This window comes from Lepisosteus platostomus, chromosome 21 (genome assembly GCF_059453375.1).
Source record: "Lepisosteus platostomus isolate fLepPlt1 chromosome 21, fLepPlt1.hap1, whole genome shotgun sequence".
Lineage (NCBI taxonomy): Eukaryota > Metazoa > Chordata > Actinopteri > Semionotiformes > Lepisosteidae > Lepisosteus > Lepisosteus platostomus.
The window spans coordinates 1212616-1235032 of NC_142631.1; the positions used below are offsets into that span (position 1 = coordinate 1212616).

At 50.9% G+C, this 22417-nt stretch overlaps 1 protein-coding gene across 10 annotated transcripts in view; it reads right to left on the bottom strand.

Moving 5' to 3' along the window:
* The window catches only part of gapvd1 (GTPase activating protein and VPS9 domains 1), a 46147-nt gene that overhangs the window by 15441 nt on the left and 8289 nt on the right, over positions 1-22417 (bottom strand). For 6 of the 10 annotated variants that reach the window (XM_088615227.1, XM_088615225.1, XM_088615233.1 and 3 more), the window contains 15 exons: positions 19890-20110; positions 17123-17390; positions 15555-16130; positions 15023-15109; positions 14417-14551; positions 13729-13921; positions 11419-11499; positions 9611-9774; positions 8932-9061; positions 8466-8591; positions 7405-7578; positions 4706-4846; positions 2458-2592; positions 1140-1259; positions 644-721 (listed from right to left, as the gene is read on the bottom strand). In XM_088615227.1, coding sequence (XP_088471353.1) covers positions 644-721; positions 1140-1259; positions 2458-2592; positions 4706-4846; positions 7405-7578; positions 8466-8591; positions 8932-9061; positions 9611-9774; positions 11419-11499; positions 13729-13921; positions 14417-14551; positions 15023-15109; positions 15555-16130; positions 17123-17390; positions 19890-20074 — 2593 coding nt within the window. In that variant the 5' untranslated portion in view covers positions 20075-20110. Of the gene's footprint in view, positions 1-643; positions 722-1139; positions 1260-2457; positions 2593-4705; positions 4847-7404; positions 7579-8465; positions 8592-8931; positions 9062-9610; positions 9775-11418; positions 11500-13728; positions 13922-14416; positions 14552-15022; positions 15110-15554; positions 16131-17122; positions 17391-19889; positions 20111-20291; positions 20458-21134; positions 21260-22417 lie in introns of those variants that run through there. The other 4 variants (XM_088615235.1, XM_088615226.1, XM_088615234.1 and 1 more) reach the window with 3 other exon arrangements.

A 22417-nucleotide genomic window follows, 5' to 3' on the forward strand; every position in this document is an offset into this window, starting at 1 on the left:
TCTGTTGGCTTGAATAATCTCTTAGAAATCATAAGCCCCTAAAAAGATCAAGCTGCCAAGCAAGAGGGGTGGGATGTGTTCCCCCTGCGCCCCATTTTGTACAGAATGAGAGGTACAACATGGGAGCCCCAAACATCCTGCCCTCAGGAATTCTGCATCCAGGATGAAGCTAAACAGGCTTTTCCGAGGGTGTTTCTGCGGTGGTGCAGTTTCCAAAACGAGCCTGATGCCAGGAGCACAGCGGGGCAGAGCTGTGTGCCAGCGCATCCGCGGTGAGATCTCACAACCTATCATTCCATCAGCTGCAGGTGTCAACCCCCCTTCGGTTAGGAAGCTGGGAAGGCTATGCTGAATCAGGGAAAATCTGATTCACTAAGTAACACAAAACCTTAACACAAGGAATGGGAAAACTTTTTTTTTTTAATCCTTTAATCTAATTTTAGCTAAGCAAGGCCTTGGACAGTAATTGGGCAAGGGAAAGGACTATGACTGCACATCTATTTAATTTTAAAACTTTTAAGCTTTTCTTTCAGGTTTCCGTCATAAGACGGAGTCAGCGATGCTCGTTTCCAACCCAGAAGAAACGTTTTGCCACAGAATCAAGGGGCTGTCCGCGCTGGCGAGAGCAGAGGAGCTGGATTACCGTCACCCATGGCGAGGGGATCGAACATGGCCAGCAGCGAGTCCACTTGAGAAGGTGGCGATGTCAGATGGTGTGCTCCTGGACAACAGAAAGGGAAATGCCGATTAATACAAGCAGTATACCTAGCAGAACAGCCTGACCTTCATTTCATAGGCTCAGCTAGCACCATCTCAACACATTTAGTTTTGGTCGCTGGTCATGTGACAAAGCAGGCCACAAGGGCTGACGCAAGCTTTTTGTTTTTGAAGAAGGCAGTCTAGTATTATACCGTCTCTTATGAAAAGAGAAATTTTAGCCAAGCAAATAGCCCCAGCAAAACGCAGCTGCCCTCCAAACAGCATAGTATCTGCATTTCCGAAGGCGTGACATCAAAAGAATATTTTTGACTTTCGCAAAACAGAGACAACGCCCGGTAATTTTTCCCCATTCACATCACACCATTCTGGACCGCAGCATAGGCACTGGAGACTGGAGAAAAGACACTGAGCCACCCTACCGTGTCCAGATTCCTCTCCATCCGGACTGGTCACAGAATCCTTCCCTCCGAAGTCCGAGCTGCACTCCGAACGCAGATCCTCAATCTTATTCGGGATATCTTCCGACGTTGCACTTATACCTGCCCGAGGAAGAAAGTATTTTATTCACGGAACCAGGGAATTCAGCCAACATCTGCCAGCAGCTGCAAAGGGAACAACGACTGCATTTCCAAATCCCCAGGATCCAAAATCCTGATTTTTTTTTATTAGTCCAAAAAGACAACAGGAAATGATCACAGCCCTTGCCACAGGTGACAAAGGCCAAGTCTGAGGCTGCAACCGATTTAATTAATGCAGACCTGCTTTCCTTCAGCTCGGCCTGTAGTTCTTGAGCTGGTACGGCCAACAGAGCACTTTCATTTGCTGGCTCTATTTTTTTCCTAAAGGCACCTGGAAAGCAGCTGAAAAGGGTAGCAGCTCGACAGACAGGACTGGCATCAAGGTTAGGGGCCCTGAAACGGGAAACGGGAGAGTGGGACACCGAGCCCGCTGGAGTGGCGCTGCGTGTGCAGTTGCCGATTTCACCAGCAGCCCCATGGGGACGCTAAATTAGCCACAGTGCTCCCATGGGCCAAGACAAAGGAGACAAGAAAGCTAATGGTAAGGAAAATAACCAACTGGGGGTGATTCATCTCCCAGCACCTCAGGGACCCCTTTTGAGGAAGCGCCTCGGGCGTCCAGGGGGACCACGGCTTAATCACCTCAGGACGCAACAACCTTGAAAAACACCTTTGGATCGGGGGCTCTGAACCCCTGGAGATTTCCAGGCCGGCTTTTTAACGCCGGTCACGCAGCCCTGCCGATTGTAAAACAGTCAGGTGTGGCGGAACTGACCGCTTTTGTTCCCCGATAAAAACAAAGACGCACGGCCGAAAAAACAAATCCCCCCCCCCCCCCGGACACTGCTGCGTCCGGCGCTGCTCCGGCCTGTGCCCTGAGCCGCGCTGCCGGACAGCTGAAGGCAGGGAGACGCGCGCCGCTATCCTGCACCAGCCTTCTGCAGGCCAGCAAGGCCACAGCCAGCTTCAATGTCCACCCAAGACCGGGCAGTACGCGGAAGCACGCAGAGGGGCTCATGGCACGGCTGCTGACTGTGAAACACCCTGCCTGCGAGGGTCCGTATTACGGCTTGCAGCCCTTGTGTTCCACTCCCCTGGTGCGCCGCAACCGGCTTGTTGACTTAACCAACTAGCGGGATCGGGCGCCACAGTCAAGGAGCGGGTCGTGTTGCAGGACTGCACCGGGCCGGGCCGGGCCGGGCCGGAACAGCGGCGCTACCTGAGACGGCGCTGAGCCCTGGGGTGCTCGGCCGCGAGCCCACCTCCCGGACCTCCGTGTCGTCGGACGTGCTGCCCACCCCCGAGCAGCTCTCCAGCTCCTGCAGCCTCTCCTCCTGCTTCAGGTCCGGGGCCTCTGTGGAGCAGGAGAAACGGGCCACGCTGTCAGCAAGGGGGGGGGAGAGAGACGCGGCCTACGCGCCGAGCAGCGCCCCACGCCGCCCCCGGGGGCTGGCCAAGTCGGGTCACGACTTCAAAGCGCCCCAGAAGGAGCAGGCACCGGCAACACAGGCCGCCGCCTACTGCCTCGATGAACCCTCCTCGAGCGGGTCTGGTTATTTATCCAAGAGATATTACGGCGCATTAACAAAGACTGGGCACAGCTCTTGGAGTCTTGCAGGTGTGAGGGGCAGAGCTAAAAGCCAGCTGTGCAGAGCAGTTGCAGAGGTCGACAAGGAGCTTAAAGGCAGCAGAAATCGGAATGCACCAACTTTAATGGGGGAATTACTTTTTTTTCCCATTTCGCAAATTTGGGAGTGTCTTTTATTCACACCTCATACTGGAAGACCACGTGTATCTGTGCCTCCAGAATGTGCACCGTCCCATGTGGGAAAAACTTGGATCCCGTGAGTCCCACGGCGCCCGCAGCCAGCTTCGCAAGCCGGCAAAGTGGAGGGCACCCTGGGCAGACCGGGCACACCCAACCCTGACGGCACACGTTTCAGGAGCACCGATCACAATGAGTTAATGGCACAGGCCAGTCAGGAACAATGCACTTCACCTGTTCTCGTAAACAGTGCAGATAGGCTACTACCCATAGAACTGTACCAACACCCTAAATGTCCACAAAACCTTGATTTAAATTGGAGACATTAATGGCAACATTGTCCAGGTGTAGGTATTGTACTAATATTGCCCTTTAATGCCTGAATCAACATGTAAAGCTGTAGTATACAGTAGTGTGTATATCCATGCTTGTACTGTAGTCATTAAGTTTTGACACCTTGTAAGTACAATGAAATGTCAATTCACTTTTCCGTTTTAGAACAAAGGGGAAGAATAGTCACATCTGCAACTGTATATATATCTGCTCCCAGCCAATTCAGTAAATGCTTTATCCTAAGAGGGTTGCACTATACACACAGGAAGTAGTGATCATTATAAAAGAGAGCATTCTATTTGAAAGGGTGATTATAAAGTATTTCACTAAATGCTCTCTATTCGGCAGGGTTTAAAATGAACAAATCAAGCCATGAATTTTTATACAGTATCTCATTACTGACCGGAGCATTAATTTGCATGCTCGTTTGTAATAATGTGCAACTGAACTGCTCTTCTGAGTCTTGTTTCATGGCTAAGCAGCGTAAAACAAGCGGGGAGCTCCAGGCGAAACATTGATAGCGTTATTACAGTGCACAGCCCAGGCAGCAAGCAGAGAGAAAAAGCAATCAGGCCAATCATGCATATGATTTCAGCTCTGGACATATTGCAATTGTGTACTTCAATTAATGTAGAAGAATTATGCGGCAACAACAATTATAAGATCATTTATTTTTGATTATTAATTCAATACTCTTGTTCATGAAACCTTTCAAATTGTTAATAGTAATTGTTTAAAGATATTTTATGGTCTCAAACACTTTCAATCACTTTTGATGCTGTTCTGTACGTACTTCCGTTTTAAAAATCCTTGTATACGCTATTACAAACTGTGCATCTCCAACACATGCAACAGCTCTATTGCAAGACACCTGCAAAGGACTAGGCCATCAAGACACTCAATACTCTGGCATTCTCAACAATGCTGACACAGTGTAGAATGAAAAGTTTTCTCCAGTGTTTGATGCCACCTGCGGTTTTCACTGCAGGTGCGAGGGCACCTGCAGATCCTCAGGGAGGGAGCCGACAAAGAGCGAGCTTTCAGTGCGCAAACGCACCCGTACAGACGTGAAGGCAGAGCTGCAAAGGAGCCCCGCTACACAAAAACAACGCTCTTCCAAAATTACTGGCAATTGCCGAAGAGACTTGGCAATTCAATCAAAGCCAGCCTTCTTCAACTGTGCCCTGCGTGAGACAGCAAGCTACCAGATAAAAGACACCAAGTATTCGGTAGTATCATGTATTGTTTCATGCTTGGGGATGTGGTGCACTTACACACCCTCTTCCTAAAGTCGCCTTATTTCCCACATGGTGGGACTCCCACAACCCAGCACTCCTACGGGGGGCGCACTGCAGCATCCTGGACTCACCCGAGTCACTGGGAAGCACCTCCACACTCCAGGCCTCACTGGTCGTCTCGGAGATGGTAGATCCGGTGCACGGGTCCAGCAGAACCGACCCTGAGCCCGGCAGACACAGAAGGCTACCCAACATGTTCTCCACAGTCGCTCCTGATAAGAGGAAAATAGAGGGGGGAAAAAAAACATCACTAAGAGCGCCCTCTTTCACACCCAGCAGAGGGAAATATCGGTCTTTTTTTACAGCAGACTATGCAGCCCGGCGCTAAAAGCAATCAGCTCATAAGCAGGAAGGCCCGAGTCCAGGCCTGACTGTTGCCAACTTCCTGCATGCTCCTCCGAGGAGGCTGATGAACTTCCCTCTCCTCCATCCCTCCGATGAGCCGCAGAATTCAGACCTGCTTGCCGATGCCTATAACGATGATTAGTCGCTGGGCAAGCTGTTTGCGCGAACACAGAAGCAAACGCGTCCACTATCTCGGTTCCCATTGTAACAGTCCTATCACTCCGGGATGTATTCGGAAGGCAAGGCCCGGAGGAGAATAAGGTCTCGGCTCGGGTTCGATTTAAGAGTCCAGCATCTGTACAACAACAGTAAGCCACAAACAGAGCGGGCAGATGAGCCGTTTTTTCCGTCGGGAACAGGGACAGCAAAGAGTCGTCGGTGCCTCTTCTCCTCGGGAAGAGCAGGATCAGGGAAGGGGCTGGCGCGAGGTGACACGGACCCTGCCCCGCTGTCGCTGTTTACAGTTTTCAAGGCAGGGGCACGCAGCTCCATCTTTCAGGCTCGTGATTAAGTGAGTGGCACAACAAGAAGTGAAACAATTAGAATTTCTGCCTCATTATCATGGTAATCTTATCAGTGGGATAATGAGGTATTAATGGATATTTAATGTGCATCTCATAACCAAATCCCTTGGAGAAAACACATAAGGAAATCGCTGTAAATTCACTTAATGATGGAAAAGTCCCCGAACGCCATATTCCAAAGAATGAAAAATGCCAGCCTCTGACGAGAAAGAACCAAGGTCAATAACACTGCAGAGACCGAGTGAATGTCAGGGTTTAATGTAATGGTAGGTGGGGGGGTAAAGCAGGGGGTGATAAAACGAGATTAACATGCTGGATTGTTTCTTTTTATTGAACATGATGATTGCAGACGCTACGAGAAACAATATTAGCGTACATCTGCACGGAGATGCACCTCTACAGCTACGTTCTGCAATCTGCCATGTCTTTTGTAAAATCTTTCTTTTTATGGTCTCCATTTTCCGTCTCGGTTTTAGCTTTCCACGTCTTTTGATCTGTCCTTTGTCTAAACAGCCGGGTATTTGCGTCCGAGTGGCTCTCTACTCAGCTTTGCATCTCCTGGTTGAAGAGTTTCCTCTCCTTGACACTGACTTTCCACAGCTTGACACACTTGCAAGCAGCATGTCCAGATCCAAGCTAACTTATGTGTATCTTAGATTAACGACATCTGCCTTTCACTCATTACGAGTTTTGGTCAACACTTCCAGCAGCAATACATTGATTTTAACATTCAATTTTAACAGCCACGCAGGCGGGCTGGATGCTGTACGCTCTGTATGTACTGTAGCTGCTTGGGTTCTGCTTGCTCTGCACCAGCCAGGATGTCTTGGAGAGGGACAGTTGTGTAGTTACATTAACTGATCAGCAGAGGGGTGACTGGAAGTTTGCTATTGTCCATGATCAATTTACTCCCGATTTAGAGGTGCGGATCTCCAAGACATTCTCCCACAGAACAGCTGTCCGTCTGTTAGTTATTGTGTACTTGAATTAAAGGAGACTCAGTATTACAAATCTACCACAAGATGGCAGGTTAGCACCTGATGCCTTTATTAGAAAAATCTTAAAATGATAAAAACCTAAATATTAAAGTTAAAGAGGCAGCACGTATTAGACCTTCTTCGTCTGTAACAATTTTAATTAAATGTTTTTTTTCCTTTTCATTAAAAAGGATAAAGAGCAGCCATTTGTATTTACTAGGAGTGGAACGGAGTTAAAAAAAGAACTTGAAAGTAAATTTAACCCTTAAAATAAGGCCCTCATTTGCTCTGTGGTGTTCTGTAGCTGACTGGCTTACTCCTGCACAAGACACTGCCACCGAGAGGCTCTGCAGCGGCCGTATCCCAAAAGAGCTTCGATGATGCTCTGTCCAATCCTTCAGTCTATTCACTTCATTAAGCGGAGATATTGCACACTGTGCTCTAGGCAGCAGGACGTCCAGCACGTGTCCTTTGTTTAAGTTGGGGAACACCAATACTGATCCCGGAGGTCCCCTGTGTGCACAGCAGGGATCCCCAGTCCTGGTCCTGGAGGCCCAGTCTGTCTACAGCAAGGATCGCTAATACTAATCCTGAAGGCAGGAAGCAAACTCAATCCTGGTCCTGGAGTCTGCAGGGTTTCAGTCCAGCTGCGTTCATAATCTGAATCAGCTCATTCTTGGCTTCGGTGGACTAGTATAACTGCTTCGCCCAGCGCTTCGGATGCTGCTGCTTTAAAGAGACATAGAAAAAGAACTGGGGACCCGTGGTTTCGATAAGCACAACACAAACAGATGACCATTTTGAAAATCTCGGTTTGTGAACCAAAACAAGTTGGGAACCAAAACCAGGGAAGGCTGCAGAACACCGGAGGGCCTGACCGGTGCCTGCTGAGGAGCCTGGGTAAAGAAGCAAGCTCGTTCTCACCAGCGATTTCCTGCAGCCTGTCCTCGTCCACATTGGGATCAAAATCACTTCCCAGCACGTCGGTGCTCCAGGTCTCGCTAACCGTCTCCGAAATGTCCCGGTCGTCTGTCAGTCCCATCATATCCCGGATCTCAAACTTCCTTAACTTGTCGTCCAGATTGTCCTGCGTCGTGGCTGCAGAGAAGAGCAGAGCACAAAGTTGGAGCACTGGCCTGCCAGGACCACAGCCCATCACAGCTCTGAGAAAGGCCTTTTCTTTACAGCTGCAGGGGTGCCTTTCATGGAACATTCATGCTGAAGCTTTAAAGCAAAATTATGGACGATGAAGTTTATTTTTTTACTATGAAAGATCAGCAAGATGCAGTATGGAAACTGCATTTAAAATGATGAACAGCAAATGGCTCTTCTTAATAGCAGCTGAAAATGCCCTTGTCACCAGAGCCTAACCCTGTTATGTCAGATTCAATTCCTAGAGGGCCTGGTTCACTGTCCAGCCTACTCATCAATTAAACGACTAACCTAATTGTTTTCTTAATTAGACGTACTGTACAAAGCATTAGACTTTATAAAACATTATGCTTAACGTCTTTTACACTCGATCACTGAAGAAATGCACTTCAGTGAAAGTATAGTGACCTATAAAACCTAAAGTCAAATTGCATTTTCCCCCCAATTTAATAGGGGGATCAAACAGCGGTTTGGCAGCAGTATGACAGATGGGCAGATGGGGTCCAGGGTTCGATTAAACTGTCTCCAGGTTAACCCTAGGGACAGGGCTGCCTCTTAACACAGGACTGGCCAAGTACACACAGTGGATTTTCAGATGTCTCATTAACAGCTTTGTTTGAGGGGTGTCAGGTTGGCCAAGAGCCACTCACCCACTCTGCAACTGACTGCTGAACCTTACGAATTTATTAGTATGAGGGGTAGGTGCACACTCACAGTGCAGTCAGCATCACTCAAACAAGCTGGGAGGGCAATTGAATCCCACGGATCTGTTTTAATATTTCGACCAGAAGTCACGGGGTCACAGGCGCGAGTAGGGGTGAGGTCTGGCGCACCTTGCTCGTGCTCCAGGAGCTGAAGCGCCTCCACTCCATTGCTCCCCGACGGTCCGGCCCCGAGCTCCGACACCGACTCGCCCTCCAGATCCAGCGAGGACACCGAATTAGAGCGATTGGAGGGCCCTGTGAACACGCAGCCTGACACAGTCAACAGACAAAAGGCACACCTCTACTGCACCGTGAAAAGAATAAGACATTTATCCCGGCCTACGGAACTCCTGCACCTGACCGGCAATCCACTTCCCAGTCCGTCACTACTGGTGTCTTCTACGCCAATGCCAAACAATCCAAACTGCGCTAATCAATAAGTGATTACCCATGAAGCAGGAGCACTAGCTAGTGCACAGCATTTTCCTTCAGACTGTTTTGCTGTGCGCCTCTGACATCAACCCTCTCTGCATGCGCCCTGCAGAGCTTTCAGCAGGGAAAGGCTGCCATCTACAGGCTGCCTTGGAACACGCACCTTCGGATATCCCCTCCAAGTTGTCGCTGCAGAGGGAGAAACGCAGGGTTTTGTCCGGCTTGCCGTGCAGCTTGGTGTCGTCCACAGGAACCTCTCCCTGCCCACCATCCGCCATCTGCAGCGTCAACACCTGAAAGTGGCAGAGACCAACACCTTCTACCCGACACCTTTACACAGAGAAGCTCTTCCTTTCCGATCCAGTAAATGCCTCCCAGCATGAATGTATCATGGTAACCCAAGAGGAACCAGCCCTGATGCGGTTAGATAAGTAAGCAGGAGCTTTAGGGGCTCTAAGACTGTTATATTTTTAAGCAGGCAGTTGCCTGGCTTTCCATCAGCAACTGTTTTCCACAGATGGTCTAGGCTTTTTGAGAAGTGTTTGGCAGTACAGATAGTGAAGAAACTTTACCCAAAAGAAGACAGCAATCTGTCGCGAGAAAGAAAAATAAAATCCAACAGCAGGGAAACTAAAGGGGTGTGCAAAACCTTACAAAAGCATCGGCCAAATATCTCCTATCTACTTTTTAAACAGGTGCATCTTCTAAATATTTTAAAGGGGCAGAAACGCATGCAGAAAACTGATTTACTTCCTTCCAAGACAGAGAAACACTAATCAAAGAAAAGCTGATGGACTTGTAACCCGTTTTTTAGCCTCGCGACCCTGCATTCCGAGAATTACCTCATTCTCTGACATCATCCCCGGAACAGTCTGAGGGGCGGTGCCCAGGGAGATGACCAGCACTTCCTCTGGCATCACTTCCTGCAAGGAGTCCTGGGAGCAGGCCTCTAGCTCCCCCTGCTGGTCCTGCGCGATATTAGACCTGCTGCGGCTTCGCGAGGCAGCTACAAAGCAATGAGAGGACAGGACGTTATACTGACCCCTAGCATAGTGTTCCAGCCACATGGCATCACAGGACAAACGACTCAAACATGTTTCACTGCACTGCTGGCAGATAACAGATGACCTGCTGAGTCAACGGCTCAGTGTGACATGAGCTCAAATCCAGGTGCTACTCTGAGATCTTTCCTTTGCCAATTTCAACCCATCAGACTCCATTCTTCTCTCCACCACCTTGACATACTACCTGCTCATCCCAGTTATGCCTTGCTCCTCATTTCACGTTTACTCCACGATTTTTTGTTCTGGAGATCATGAGTTTCACCATGCATCTTGTTTTCATACGGTTTTGACTGAGATCTACACGTTTGCCCGATGGACTAAATCTGTCAGCAGGCAGGCCAGGAAGTGTACGCAAATGCAATCTCACAATTGACGCAGGCCCTTGCCAAGGCTTAGAAACCTTGCCTCCCTCTTGAAACACTGTGCATTATTCACTGTCCCTGCACGTTTTGCGATTGTTACACGCTCACAAATTCTAACCATCCTAAAAAATGTATTTAAATGAAAGAAGCCTGCAAGCAGAGATAACATGTCTGGACTTCTGTCTTCTCTAGCAGTGTCTCTCATCACACATACTTAAATGATCTGTTACCAGCAGTTCTTCCTTATACAACTATGTACAAAACTATATATGTAGTATACAGCTATAGCAACACAAGGCCTGCAGCACAAACAAACATCACAGGGTGCATGCCAAACTCAAAGTGCAGCAACAGCCAAGGACACAGAAAGCTTGGCATGCATTTCACAGAGGTTGTGGTTTTCTGCTCTCCAGGGAGAATCTACTCCACTCTTAAGTCACTCACCTTCCAGCTGTGCTTCCTAGTGGAAATCTAGCACAGGCTGACTTAAGACAGTAGCTGTGAAAAGTCTCTTTCTCCTTACAAGCGAGGCAAGGCTGACCTGGGATCCGCTGTTGGAAAGCCCAACACGGTTTTGGAACGGTAAGACTAATTCTCCCCCTTTTTGAAAAGTTCATTTTGTTTTGGCTGGATGTGCTAACGTAACAGGACAGGTGCAAGTTAAACACCTTGATAACTGCAAATTCAACAAAACTGTACATTTTTTCCCCACTTGAGGTTTCACACGAAAATGTTCGAATGTTAGGAAGAAGACACAAATTCAAAACCTGGCACTGCGGGTGTGGAGTACGAATTCCCTAATCCTCTCATGAGAGATGCCCATGCCGATTTTATAAACACAAGCTTAACATGCACTTCCACACCAGCGCTTCCTGCGCACAATGGACCGCTGGACCTTGCTTTCCCTTGCTCTTGACCAGGGCTTTTGCAGGGTGGACGGATGCACACGGTCACAGACAAAAGCCTGGCATGCCATTCGAGGACAAGCTGCAGCGGGATGGAGCGACGGAGCAGCGGCAGGCGACTGGGGGAGAAGCCAATGGGAGAGCGGTGGATGGGAGAGGAGCCGAGGGGAGAGCAGCCGATAGGAGAGCGGTGGATGGGAGAGGAGCCGAGGGGAGAGCAGCCGATAGGAGAGCGGTGGATGGGAGAGGAGCCGAGGGGAGAGCAGCCGATAGGAGAGCGGTGGATGGCGGGCACGGGGCGGGACCCTGCTCTACCCACCGAAAGGGGTTACTAAGGGAATGTGTGCAGACAGGTTGGCGGAGGAGGGATCCCAGCAGGTAATGGCTGCTAAGTGTTGTCCTGAGTGTTGGCAGCAAAGGAACAGAAACAGAAAAAACAGAGGGAAAGAATTACGGCCCGCGGCTCGGCCCCGGCGAGTCACGTCACGCCGCGAGCTGCCGCGCCGGAGCGGCACGGGACGCTCGCCATGCCCCGGTGGGCAGCACTCCCGTTCCCAAGGCATCGGAAACCATCCCATCGAGCACAGCTGCCGTTTCGGATTCCATACCACTGTGCTGCACTCCTCCCGTCTCACTTTCGGGATACAAGGGACTCCTTGGCGCATCAACACAACGGCTTGTAGCGGAAGTCAAGTTACACTGCCGGCCGCGTTCTCAATTCTTGTTTTAACTTTGGCATCGGCCAACGAATGCCACACCTCTGTCGCCCCGAGACATCACCGCGTCTAGTTTATGACTCGGCTGCGGGCGGAGGGAAGGAGGGAAGTAGGACCTGCGGGCGGTCTCCTCCGACGGGGCCCACGCCATCTTTTATCTGGAAACATGTGGTGCAGGAAGCTGCGGTTTTCCCCAAACCTGGGAATTTAGCCTGGTCAACCAGCGCCCTCCCTGCCTCAGCAACGCTCAGGGCCATCGCGCGCTGGCGCCCAGAGAGTCCCAGTCACGGCTGGCTGCAGACGCTGGTCAAACTGGAGCCGTCTGGATTGGGGGCCCCACCTGCACGCAGAGCGGGCGTCCTTCCCGGCTGACCCACTCAGAACCCCCTCCCGTTATCGTTCCTCTACACTCCTGGCATTTGCGTTCCGGCCATCTGCAGAGACGGGTCTCCTCATGTTCCAGAACTGGCCCAGAAGACAGCTCGGAAACATAGCAGACCCACAAAAACTGAACGTGGACGCATAGTGAACTGACACTGCTGTGTCATACGTCGCATTTAATATTTCTTGGAAGTGGGATAGCCGTCGCACCAGGTTGTTCTATTTTAAAGATGTCCCCCATTCAGGCTACCTCACTGCACAGCACCTGCGAGCCTGTTCATGAACCTGCCTGCTTCCGTATCAGCCAGGACGAAGTGGAGTAAAAGAGACCTCTGCTGGTCTGTGTGGTGACTGTATCACCGAGGGCTCCGGTGATGTGTGTACGTGTCATTTTCTCATTTTTGACATTTTTTTTTTAAACAGCCGACAACTTCCCCGAATGCTGGAGAAATCGTTCCCATTAAAAACAGATTTGTTTGTAGTCCGTATTAATTCGCCTGGAGAAGAAGTTGCCGCGATGTTATGGAGATACTCTGCTTTTATATGGATCTGCCACCAACGTGTTAGGAATAGAACAAAATGTTCTGAGTTACACCCGTAATGAATGCAATGCATTAATTAGCGTGTCCTGATATAATTGGTTTTCACCCCTATAACAGTGCCGCTATCCAGATGCAGCAATTGCTTCTACGGCCCTAAGCTAAACATCTCATTAGCTCCTTGCTCCCAGGGTCAATTCAGAACCCATCTCATTTTTCATCATAACACTGGAAGTCTTGACTTTTTAAAAATATACCAATATCGATTACAAGGAATTAATAAAAATGTAATTCATAGACAGAGCAAAACACAATGGAAACAGGAGGAGTGGTATGGCAGTCCAATAGTGTCAGAGTATCGCATTTCTGGGCACTAACACCACCATGGTGGGCCAGGGCGTCTGTAGTTCTTCAATCCAATTCAGCTCATTATTGGCTCAAGTGAACAATGTCATAACCTCTCCCAGCTCGTATTCTTAAAGGGACTTGCAGTCTCAAGGACTGGACCAACCTGGCTCACAGAACAAATTAAAGGGCTGTGAGCTTTGCTGCACACAATTAAGACCCCAAATGCCCAGCTAGTGCATTGCAGTGCAGTGCCTAATTAAAATGAGAACCCAAACTGCAAAAGAAACAAAACCACAACACATCATTCCCACAGCAGGTCAATACTCAACCCTACAGCATCAACACCAGGCTGATGCATGGTCATCTCCAACAGGCCCTGCATGGGGCTTGAGGCTTGTTTTTTTTTTTTGCTACAACCAGCTTTTTGTCCGATTGACAGCCATTAACAGCACCAGGTGACGTCCATAGAAACTGCTCTAAGGAAGAAGGAGGTGAGCACCGCCACAGTTTAAGGAGCCCCCTTTAACGACAGCACAGCTCGATACAAACGGCGTTCCCTCAAGGGCCGCTTGTTTCAAGACGGCATGTGACTGCACCGCCAGAAACCCTTCCACAGCTCCGCGGCGGCCACAGGCAACGAGGTACCTATGGGCAGCCGGTTCTTCTTGTTGGCGGGGGTGGTGGCGGGGGAGAGCTGGGGGGTGTTGGAGGGGGTGAGCTCCAGGCTGTTGCTCTTGCCGGGCCGGGACTGCGGGACGTTGGCCAGCAGAGTCTCCAGGGCCAGTCTCTCCTCCTCGCGCAGCTGGTCGCCGGACATCACGTTCCGCACGAAATCCACCTGCAGGACGGCCGCACAAACCTCAGCAACCGGTCAGGACCGGGCGAGCGCAAGCGAAGTCTCCTAATCCCGATTTTAGACAAATTATTACAACCATTTGGATTCAGCTACTGTTAAGCAGCTCTGCCTCCTGCTACTGCTCTCCAACACCAACATGGAAGGGATGAGGACCGCACACACTGTCCCCCCGACATTTATTAAAAATACATTTAAAAACAGATTCCTCCGAACTGGGAAGAAAAAATACAGGATCTCCGCATGGGATGGATCCGATTTATGGCTAAATACAGAAATGTAATTCACCATTGATAAAAAAACTATACCTGTGAATGCAAATCAACAACTTTGATTTCAAGAACAACAGTGACGAGACTAAAAATAAGACATCTTTTAAAGAACGATCTAATTGAATACTCCACTATTTTGGCAAGAAAAGCTTTAAATACAGAGTGTATTGTACATTAATGACAATAACATGAAATAACTGAACCTTACCAGTGCTAGCAGCTGACCCTGAGCAATGTACACTACAGTCCTCGTTAGTCCTTCCAATAGGTTCACAGAGGACATGGGCGGGGTCTCCACTGCCCGCCCACCAATCACCACATCCAGGAATGCAGCGACACAGCTCTGGAACACAAAACACCAGCCAGTTACCACAAGAATGAAGTGACTGGCAAAAAATACACAAGCCACATCTCCCAGAACTCCCGAATCCAATTTTAAAATCATATTTTGAAGAGATGGCATGTTCTTTTAAAAACAACTGGATGCCGTAATGTAACGTGTGTAATTTGTGAAAAAGAAAATTAAACTACTGCAGTAGGAGGAGATCTATTTAATTTAGACCGACTTCAATTACTGAATGAAGGAGAACAAGCTTTTATCTTGCACTTGGTTCTCTCGAAGACCACTGCGTCATAAGAACTTACCCACAGTGGATAGGGGGACATGTTAAATGCATGCAACTTGAGTCAGAAGCTCCTCTTTCTGTGCAATGAGAAAGATGACCTCCAACAGTGTGGGTAAACTGTGTAGAGGGACTGCTCCAACAACCTACACAGACGTTAGTGAGCACCGCTGGCCGCACGCAGCCCTTACCTTATCAAACTTGGACAGGCTGCTCTTCACACGGGGGTCCCCCTCATCAGTGCCCGCCATGGCCAACTGCTGCAGCAGCCGCCCCACCTGCAAGAGCACAAGGACAGGAGAGGAGCTGAGCAGGACAGTGTGATAAAAAACAGGTCTGAACACTGCTAAAACGCAGCCTTCCAAAACTTTTCAAACCAATGGCAATTTTCCCCACAAGCTTTTAGGCACAGAAGCATGCAGAGACTGCAACCCTACGGGAATCGTATCAAAATCACAAATTTGCGCTTGAGGAAAGGACTATACAATTCTTCAAAACAAAACAGAAATCGCTAAGAGGTAAACTAACAATATTTTTGGATCCAGAAGAAATAATCTCCTGTTCATGTTTGCATGTGTTATACTAGCACTTTGGTATTGATCGGCTGCAAGCGCTCACATGTGCAGAATGGCTCCTGTGCTGTAAAACCTCTCTAAAATTCGCATTCGGCGGTCTCAGAGCTGGTCTGGGTGGACGCGCGGCCTCTGGCAACCCTCCTCCTACCTGCATCAGGTTGAACCTGGCCACCTCGTTGATGGGGGCGTCCGAGATGATGCCGTACTGCTCGGGGTTGACGATGGCCGGGCAGATGAAGCAGGTGAGCAGGAGGTCGGTGCACATGGTCCGCACCTCGCCCAGGTCCAGCCTCTCCACGCACGACAGCGTCTTGTACATCTGCGACACAATCCAGCGCAGGCTGTGGGGGAAGCAGTAGGTGTTCTGCTTCAGGTAGCCGATGAACTTGTTGACCAGGGCGACCAGCTTGGCCTCGTTGGACTCCACCATCTCCTGGACTTTGCGGCGGTAGCCCTCGGAGCCCTTGTCGCCGAACATCCGCTCCTGCTGGGCGGGGGTGAAGCGCTCGGTCACCTTGCTGGGGTCCGTCTCCAGGTGGTCCTCGTCCTCCACCAGCAGCTGCATGATGGGCTCGTGCAGGGTGGCGGTGAGGAAGAGCTTGGCCGAGTACAGGCCCTCGGAGAAGAGCTTGAAGAGGGTGCTGAAGACGCAGGTGCCGCGGCGCAGCAGGCGCCGGGGGTTGTCGCTCTCCTTCAGCTCGAACTCGATCAGGTAGCGCAGCACCTGGGGGAAAGAGCCGGAGCAGCGTCAATTACTGCCATCGCACCGACCACCGGCCCCAGGAGGCCCCTTCACATCCCGTCTCGAGAACAACAGATCAGGAGGGCGGGTGGGAGCGAGGAACTGAGGTTGAATTCGCTAGTGGTGCCAGACTGTGTCAAGCAGTCAGGACCTCATTTTAAAGCCTCACACAAGGGACATGTCTTAAAGCACAGTGTCACCTGTCACAGTACGGGGACGCTGGATTGGAAATACTGGTCCAGAGGGAAGAGCACCGCCTACTGGTCCACCAGGACCACTTAACCAGGCTGCTGGTGTTTCCTTAGAAACACTAGCACTGACCACTCTTCCAATAGCTTCTGAGGTCTGACGAGAGAAAGCTACAAGGTCGCAACCTGCTGAAAAACACTAGTGTGGTTATCATAACTGGGCTCATTCTCCTTGTAGGGCTTTATCCAATCTTCACAAGAGGGCTTTGTAAGAGACCTGCCTGTTTCCAAAGAAACTTACTCTAAGCTGCTGCACAACGACATCTGGTTTGTCAGTGCCTGGTCATTCACCATAATTCACAGTCAGCAGCAGTGCAATACGCATTGAACTAAAATTAGGCTGAGTGACACAATGCCTAATCCTGGCCAAATACAACATCAAGAAAGACATTGTAAGAACAGCGGTAATGGAAGCACTTACATTTGTGGGTTATTAAACTGCATTAATAAGCATACTTTTCACACCAACTCCTATGTCCTCAGTACGCGCATATCCCTGAATAATTTATATAATGTTAATGGATGGCAATAAATGCACACTCTCACAAAGGTTTCCATTAATACATTCAGATGTGTTATGGACCACATCTATTTTTCATATAAATGCCCTTCAGAAACATGCAGCCCCCTTTGTCTTTTTAAAATCGTAATGAGAAGATTTTTTTGCGGGGTCTCGCAGCAGTGCCAAGAACGCAGGAGACCTACGAGGGCAGCAGGGCTCCTCACCTGAAGCAGGTAGTGCTCGTCTTCCTGCATGATGCAGTTGCCGTACAGGGAGGTGAAGACCGTGTGCGTGACCCCCTGGGTGTGCTCCTGGTTTAGCTTCTCTCCAGTCACCAGGCAAGACGCCACGAGCCGCGGGTTCTCCCGCAGGCGGCTGAGGAACTCCCCATAGATGCTCTCCTGGAAGCCCAGGGTTTTGTAGCCATCCACAAACTGCGTGTCCTCCAAGATCTTGGCATGCTGGCAGCACTCCGCGGGCGAGGCCTCGGCACTGCCGGGACACAGGGCGGGACAGTTGGGAACCAAGCACCAGCTCTTAAGACACCTCCTCACACCATGGCACCTTGCACAAGGGCGGGGCAGCTCCTAAAACACCCCCTCATCGTGCACGAGGGCGGGGCAGCTCCTAGATCACCCCCTCATCGTGCACGAGGGCGGGGCAGCTCCTAGATCACCCCCTCATCGTGCACGAGGGCGGGGCAGCTCCTAGAACACCCCCTCATCGTGCACGAGGGCGGGGCAGCTCCTAGAACACCCCCTCATCGTGCACGAGGGCGGGGCAGCTCCTAGAACACCCCCTCATCGTGCACGAGGGCGGGGCAGCTCCTAGAACACCCCCTCATCGTGCACGAGGGCGGGGCAGCTCCTAGATCACCTCCTCATCGTGCACGAGGGCGGGGCAGCTCCTAGAACACCTCCTCATCGTGCACGAGGGCGGGGCAGCTCCTAGAACACCTCCTCATCGTGCACAAGGGCGGGGCAGCTCCTAAATCACCTCCTCATCGTGCACGAGGGCGGGGCAGCTCCTAGAACACCCCCTCATCGTGCATGAGGGCGGGGCAGCTCCTAGATCACCTCCTCATCGTGCACGAGGGCGGGGCAGCTCCTAGAACACCCCCTCATCGTGCACGAGGGTGGGGCAGCTCCTAGAACACCCCCTCATCGTGCACGAGGGCGGGGCAGCTCCTAGAACACCCCCTCATCGTGCATGAGGGCGGGGCAGCTCCTAGATCACCTCCTCATCGTGCACGAGGGCGGGGCAGCTCCTAGAACACCCCCTCATCGTGCACGAGGGCGGGGCAGCTCCTAGAACACCCCCTCATCGTGCATGAGGGCGGGGCAGCTCCTAGATCACCTCCTCATCGTGCACGAGGGCGGGGCAGCTCCTAGATCACCTCCTCATCGTGCACGAGGGCGGGGCAGCTCCTAGATCACCTCCTCATCGTGCACGAGGGCGGGGCAGCTCCTAGAACACCCCCTCATCGTGCACGAGGGCGGGGCAGCACCAAGATCACCCCCTCATCGTGCACGAGGGCGGGGCAGCTCCTAGAACACCCCCTCATCGTGCACGAGGGCGGGGCAGCACCAAGATCACCCCCTCATCGTGCACGAGGGCGGGGCAGCACCAAGATCACCCCCTCATTGTGCACGAGGGCGGGGCAGCTCCTAGAGCACCCCCTCATCGTGCACGAGGGTGCGATGAGATGACCCCCAGGTCTCAGCATCACAGTATTCCTCTCCCCCAGTTTCCCCATTTAGGTTCTTTAGAGTGTTTGCAAGGGTTAATATCTCCCTTTCTGCAGGGTTTCATCCCTGCAAGTTTTACTAGTGTCTTTGAATCGGCAGCGTGTGCTAAGCTGGGAAAATCCGTCCAATACTTTAAAGCCCTAACCTAACAACATTCAGGCCCTCCAATGCAATTCCAGAATAACCCTGCATGGCAGGAGACTTCGAGCGAACAAGTCTGCACACGGACGATCAGAGACTACAGTGTCATCAGGAGATGCTTCTCTAGCCTTCATGGCAGCTGGCTCTCCAGGGTTAGCCCTGTTCATCTGCACTCCGATGTTAAAACCATCTGCTGCATGACAAGGAAGCAGAGTGTGCCACAAAACTCAGGCAGTGCGTTTTAAAAACAGGTATTCGTAGGGACAGTGTTCGGAACAGAGCCATGGCACATTCCAGAGCTTTAGTAAGCCAGAACACTCTCTTGAACCCTCAAAAGTGTGCATTTTAAGATACCCACTGAGACAGAGTATTTTTAACTTGCCGGACACCAGCTTGCATTTACCAGATTAACTTGATATAGAAAAACATCCAATTTCTTCTTGTGTGTGCACTGCATATTTAGAATAATGACACAGCAAATTAAAAGGAGGTACGCTGTCTTGTGCCAGTGGACCCAAATGTAAACTCACATAAATCTGTGCGCCCAGCACCCCCGTGTCAAACGAAGCTTGACGTCAGGAGGTTAATCAGACAGAGATCCGCTACATGTGTAAGCCAGAGGACTGTGAGATCGCATACGTGTGCAGTGTGATAATCCACATGGGTAGCTAAGAGCTGATTGAGGAACTTGAGAAGGTCTGGATGAAGCGGTGAAACCTGCTGCTGCAAAAAAAAAAGAGCATCTCCCCGCAGCGAAGAGGAAGTGCCTCAAATAGCGCATGAAAGACTGGGCTTTGACGTGTGCAACAGAAAGACCCACACGTCAACGATTCTTTTAAACCAACCGAGGCGAAAATACTTAACAACTACAAATTGGTAAACTTGCACCAGCTGTCTGCAGTCTTGTGGAAATATGACTGATCCAGCACTTGCTGGGGTAAATGACACCCTCAAGTCCGGCATCCGAAATTTCCCCTGGGTCGTCTCCTGTTCACGATGAACTGGTTAGCCACCCTAATCATTCACTCATCCCCCCCCCCCCGTGCCTGTAGCACACAGGCCCCCCCGCTCCAAGACAGCTGGGGGAGAGGGTGCCGCCTACCTGGTGAGGATGAATCGGTCCAAGTTGATCCTCTGCTGCTTAGCGATCCAGGCCGCGCGGTACAGCTTCTCGGCCGTCTTGAGCACCTCCGCGTTGAGCCTCTGGATGAGCTGCTTCTCCGAGTTGACGTAGAGCCGCTCCTGCTTGAGGTGATGGGCCAGAGTGTGGATGTCTGGCTTAACCATCTTCACCAGCAGGACAGGAGAGGACAAGGGCGCTGTCTGCAGGGGCAGAGAGCAAAATTAGGAGGTCAGGAAGGCAGGCAAGGAGAGTGGGGGGTAGAGATTGAGAGCAAGTGGGAGAAATCCGGATGAGAAGACGGAGGCTGAGTGGGAAGCAGGTACCGAGAGCAACGAGCCACGCGCTTAGCCGTACGGCGAGGCAGACAGTGACGGAGCGCACCGATAGCCACCCAATTTCCCGAGCTGGCGCGCGCGAAGGGTTAATTCCGGCACGGCTAAGAACGCGCTGCTAAAACGGCGCCGCTTCCTCAGGAGACCGGCAAGAACGTGGAGACAGCTGGGCAGCAAAATTCAACCGCGCAACACAGCCACTCTCGCTGTCTGAAACAAACAGCCGAGCTGGAATTAGGGTTTCTTATCTGTAACGAGGCTGAGGCTGTCAATGCAAATTGAGCAGCCCTGCAACGTCAACAGCTGGACCGGCTTCACACATACACACACATCCGCACAAACAAAAGAAACTCTGCTGCTTTTAATAGACGTCTGTCAGAATAATGCAAATGCCTCACTCTCCATTGCTTATTAAGTGAAGAAAAAACAGGAGGGAATGCATATAATTTGAATGATTTCCTGAAGCATTCTTTCACACAAAAGGCTCTTTGTCGACGGAAAACAGGCTTCTCGTCCCAGGACCCTAGTTACACTGGAGAAACCTCAGCTACACAGTTAGCTGCACTAGGAGAAAAAGCTGATCCGCGGATGTAATTATTTCTTGCCTTTTTTTTTTTTTTTGCTGCTTCAATTTTAACTTCACAGTTCAAACCAAGTTCATCCAAAACATTGCGGTAAAAAATTCCTGTAGTGCGACTTGTAGGTTTATAAGACTCCCATAGCATAACAACTTGATCTTCAGCTGCAACACTCCCTTGCACACGACCTGGCACCAGGTAGGCGACTCTTTCAAGATTTTCACCTCGCTTTTTTCTAAGCGAATCTTTACCGTCGGACAAGAAGTGCTGGTGCAGTACGCACCACTTCGGCGCTCCTTGTTGGTGCTGCTCACCGTTAGCTGAGTGGCTCTTCATCGCAGAGCATTCAGCTCCCGGTGCTAAGAGTGTCCAGGGCACGTGGCATCTCCCCAGCTGCCACTGTTCAGGCTCCGGTTCCGGCCATGTGGCATCACCTCAGCCGCCACTGTTTGGGCTCCGGTTCTGGGCAGATGGCATCACCCTAGCCGCCACTGTTCGGGCTCCGGTTCCGGCCATGTGGCATCACCTCAGCCGCCACTGTTTGGGCTCCGGTTCCGGCCATGTGGCATCACCTCAGCCGCCACTGTTTGGGCTCCGGTTCCGGCCATGTGGCATCACCCCAGCCGCCACTGTTTGGGCTCCGGTTCTGGGCAGATGGCATCACCCTCGCCGGGCACCTCCTGCCCCCGATCCACCCTGACCGGGCGGGCCCAGAGCGGCAGGGAGGGAGGAACTTCCTCACCAGGCGGAGCTGTGATTTACTGCGTCTTCCACAGTACTGCAAGCTCCTGCTATCGGGAGCAGGACGACTGCTTCCTCGAAACTGCTCTATAGATTCCCTGGAGCAGCCAGACAGCCTAGGAAAACCTACAACCTGAGGCAGGTTGGGTTTGTAGACAATATGCATAGTATGCAAAGACACTCTTAATTGAGACCATGTGATTATGTGCAGATATTTTGAAATACAGAGGGATAGCTAGCTACTTCGCTGCAATAAGGGATTCCTGGTAAACGATACGGTAACTTGGAGCCCATCCTGTAAGCAGGGCGCAAGGCAGGACTGCACACTGGACGGGACGCCAGCACATCACAGAGCACACGCACACAATTTACACTCGTCGAATGGGTGTGAACCTCAGATTAGTCTGCGTTATGATCAAATGCTAATAGCTAACCTATGAATGGTGAGGTGTGCCAGCCGTAGGAAGTTAATCACTGCGCTCCCTTATTCCAACAGATACTGAAGGTCACAGGGAACCTGACTGGGCGGTTTAACAGGAATAAAGCAGTACTAGGACTCCCACAAGCATGCAAGTTCAGAGCTTTTGCTAAATCAAAGCACACGAGCACGCTGGAAGCAAACTTGATAACCTCCGCATATAAACCCTTCGGTGTTCTATAAGTCAAAACGGTGCAAACTGCGTGCAAATGAATGCTCAGCAAAATCCTTGGCCCACAGGGAAAGACTTATTCTCTTCTGCGAGGCACTAAGCTCCCCCTTCCTTCCTGTACTGGAGACCGGAGCCATTTCGTCCGACAACATTTGTGCTTCTTACTTGCTAACAAAACATCACTTCCTTTGGCTGTGAAGAGACTA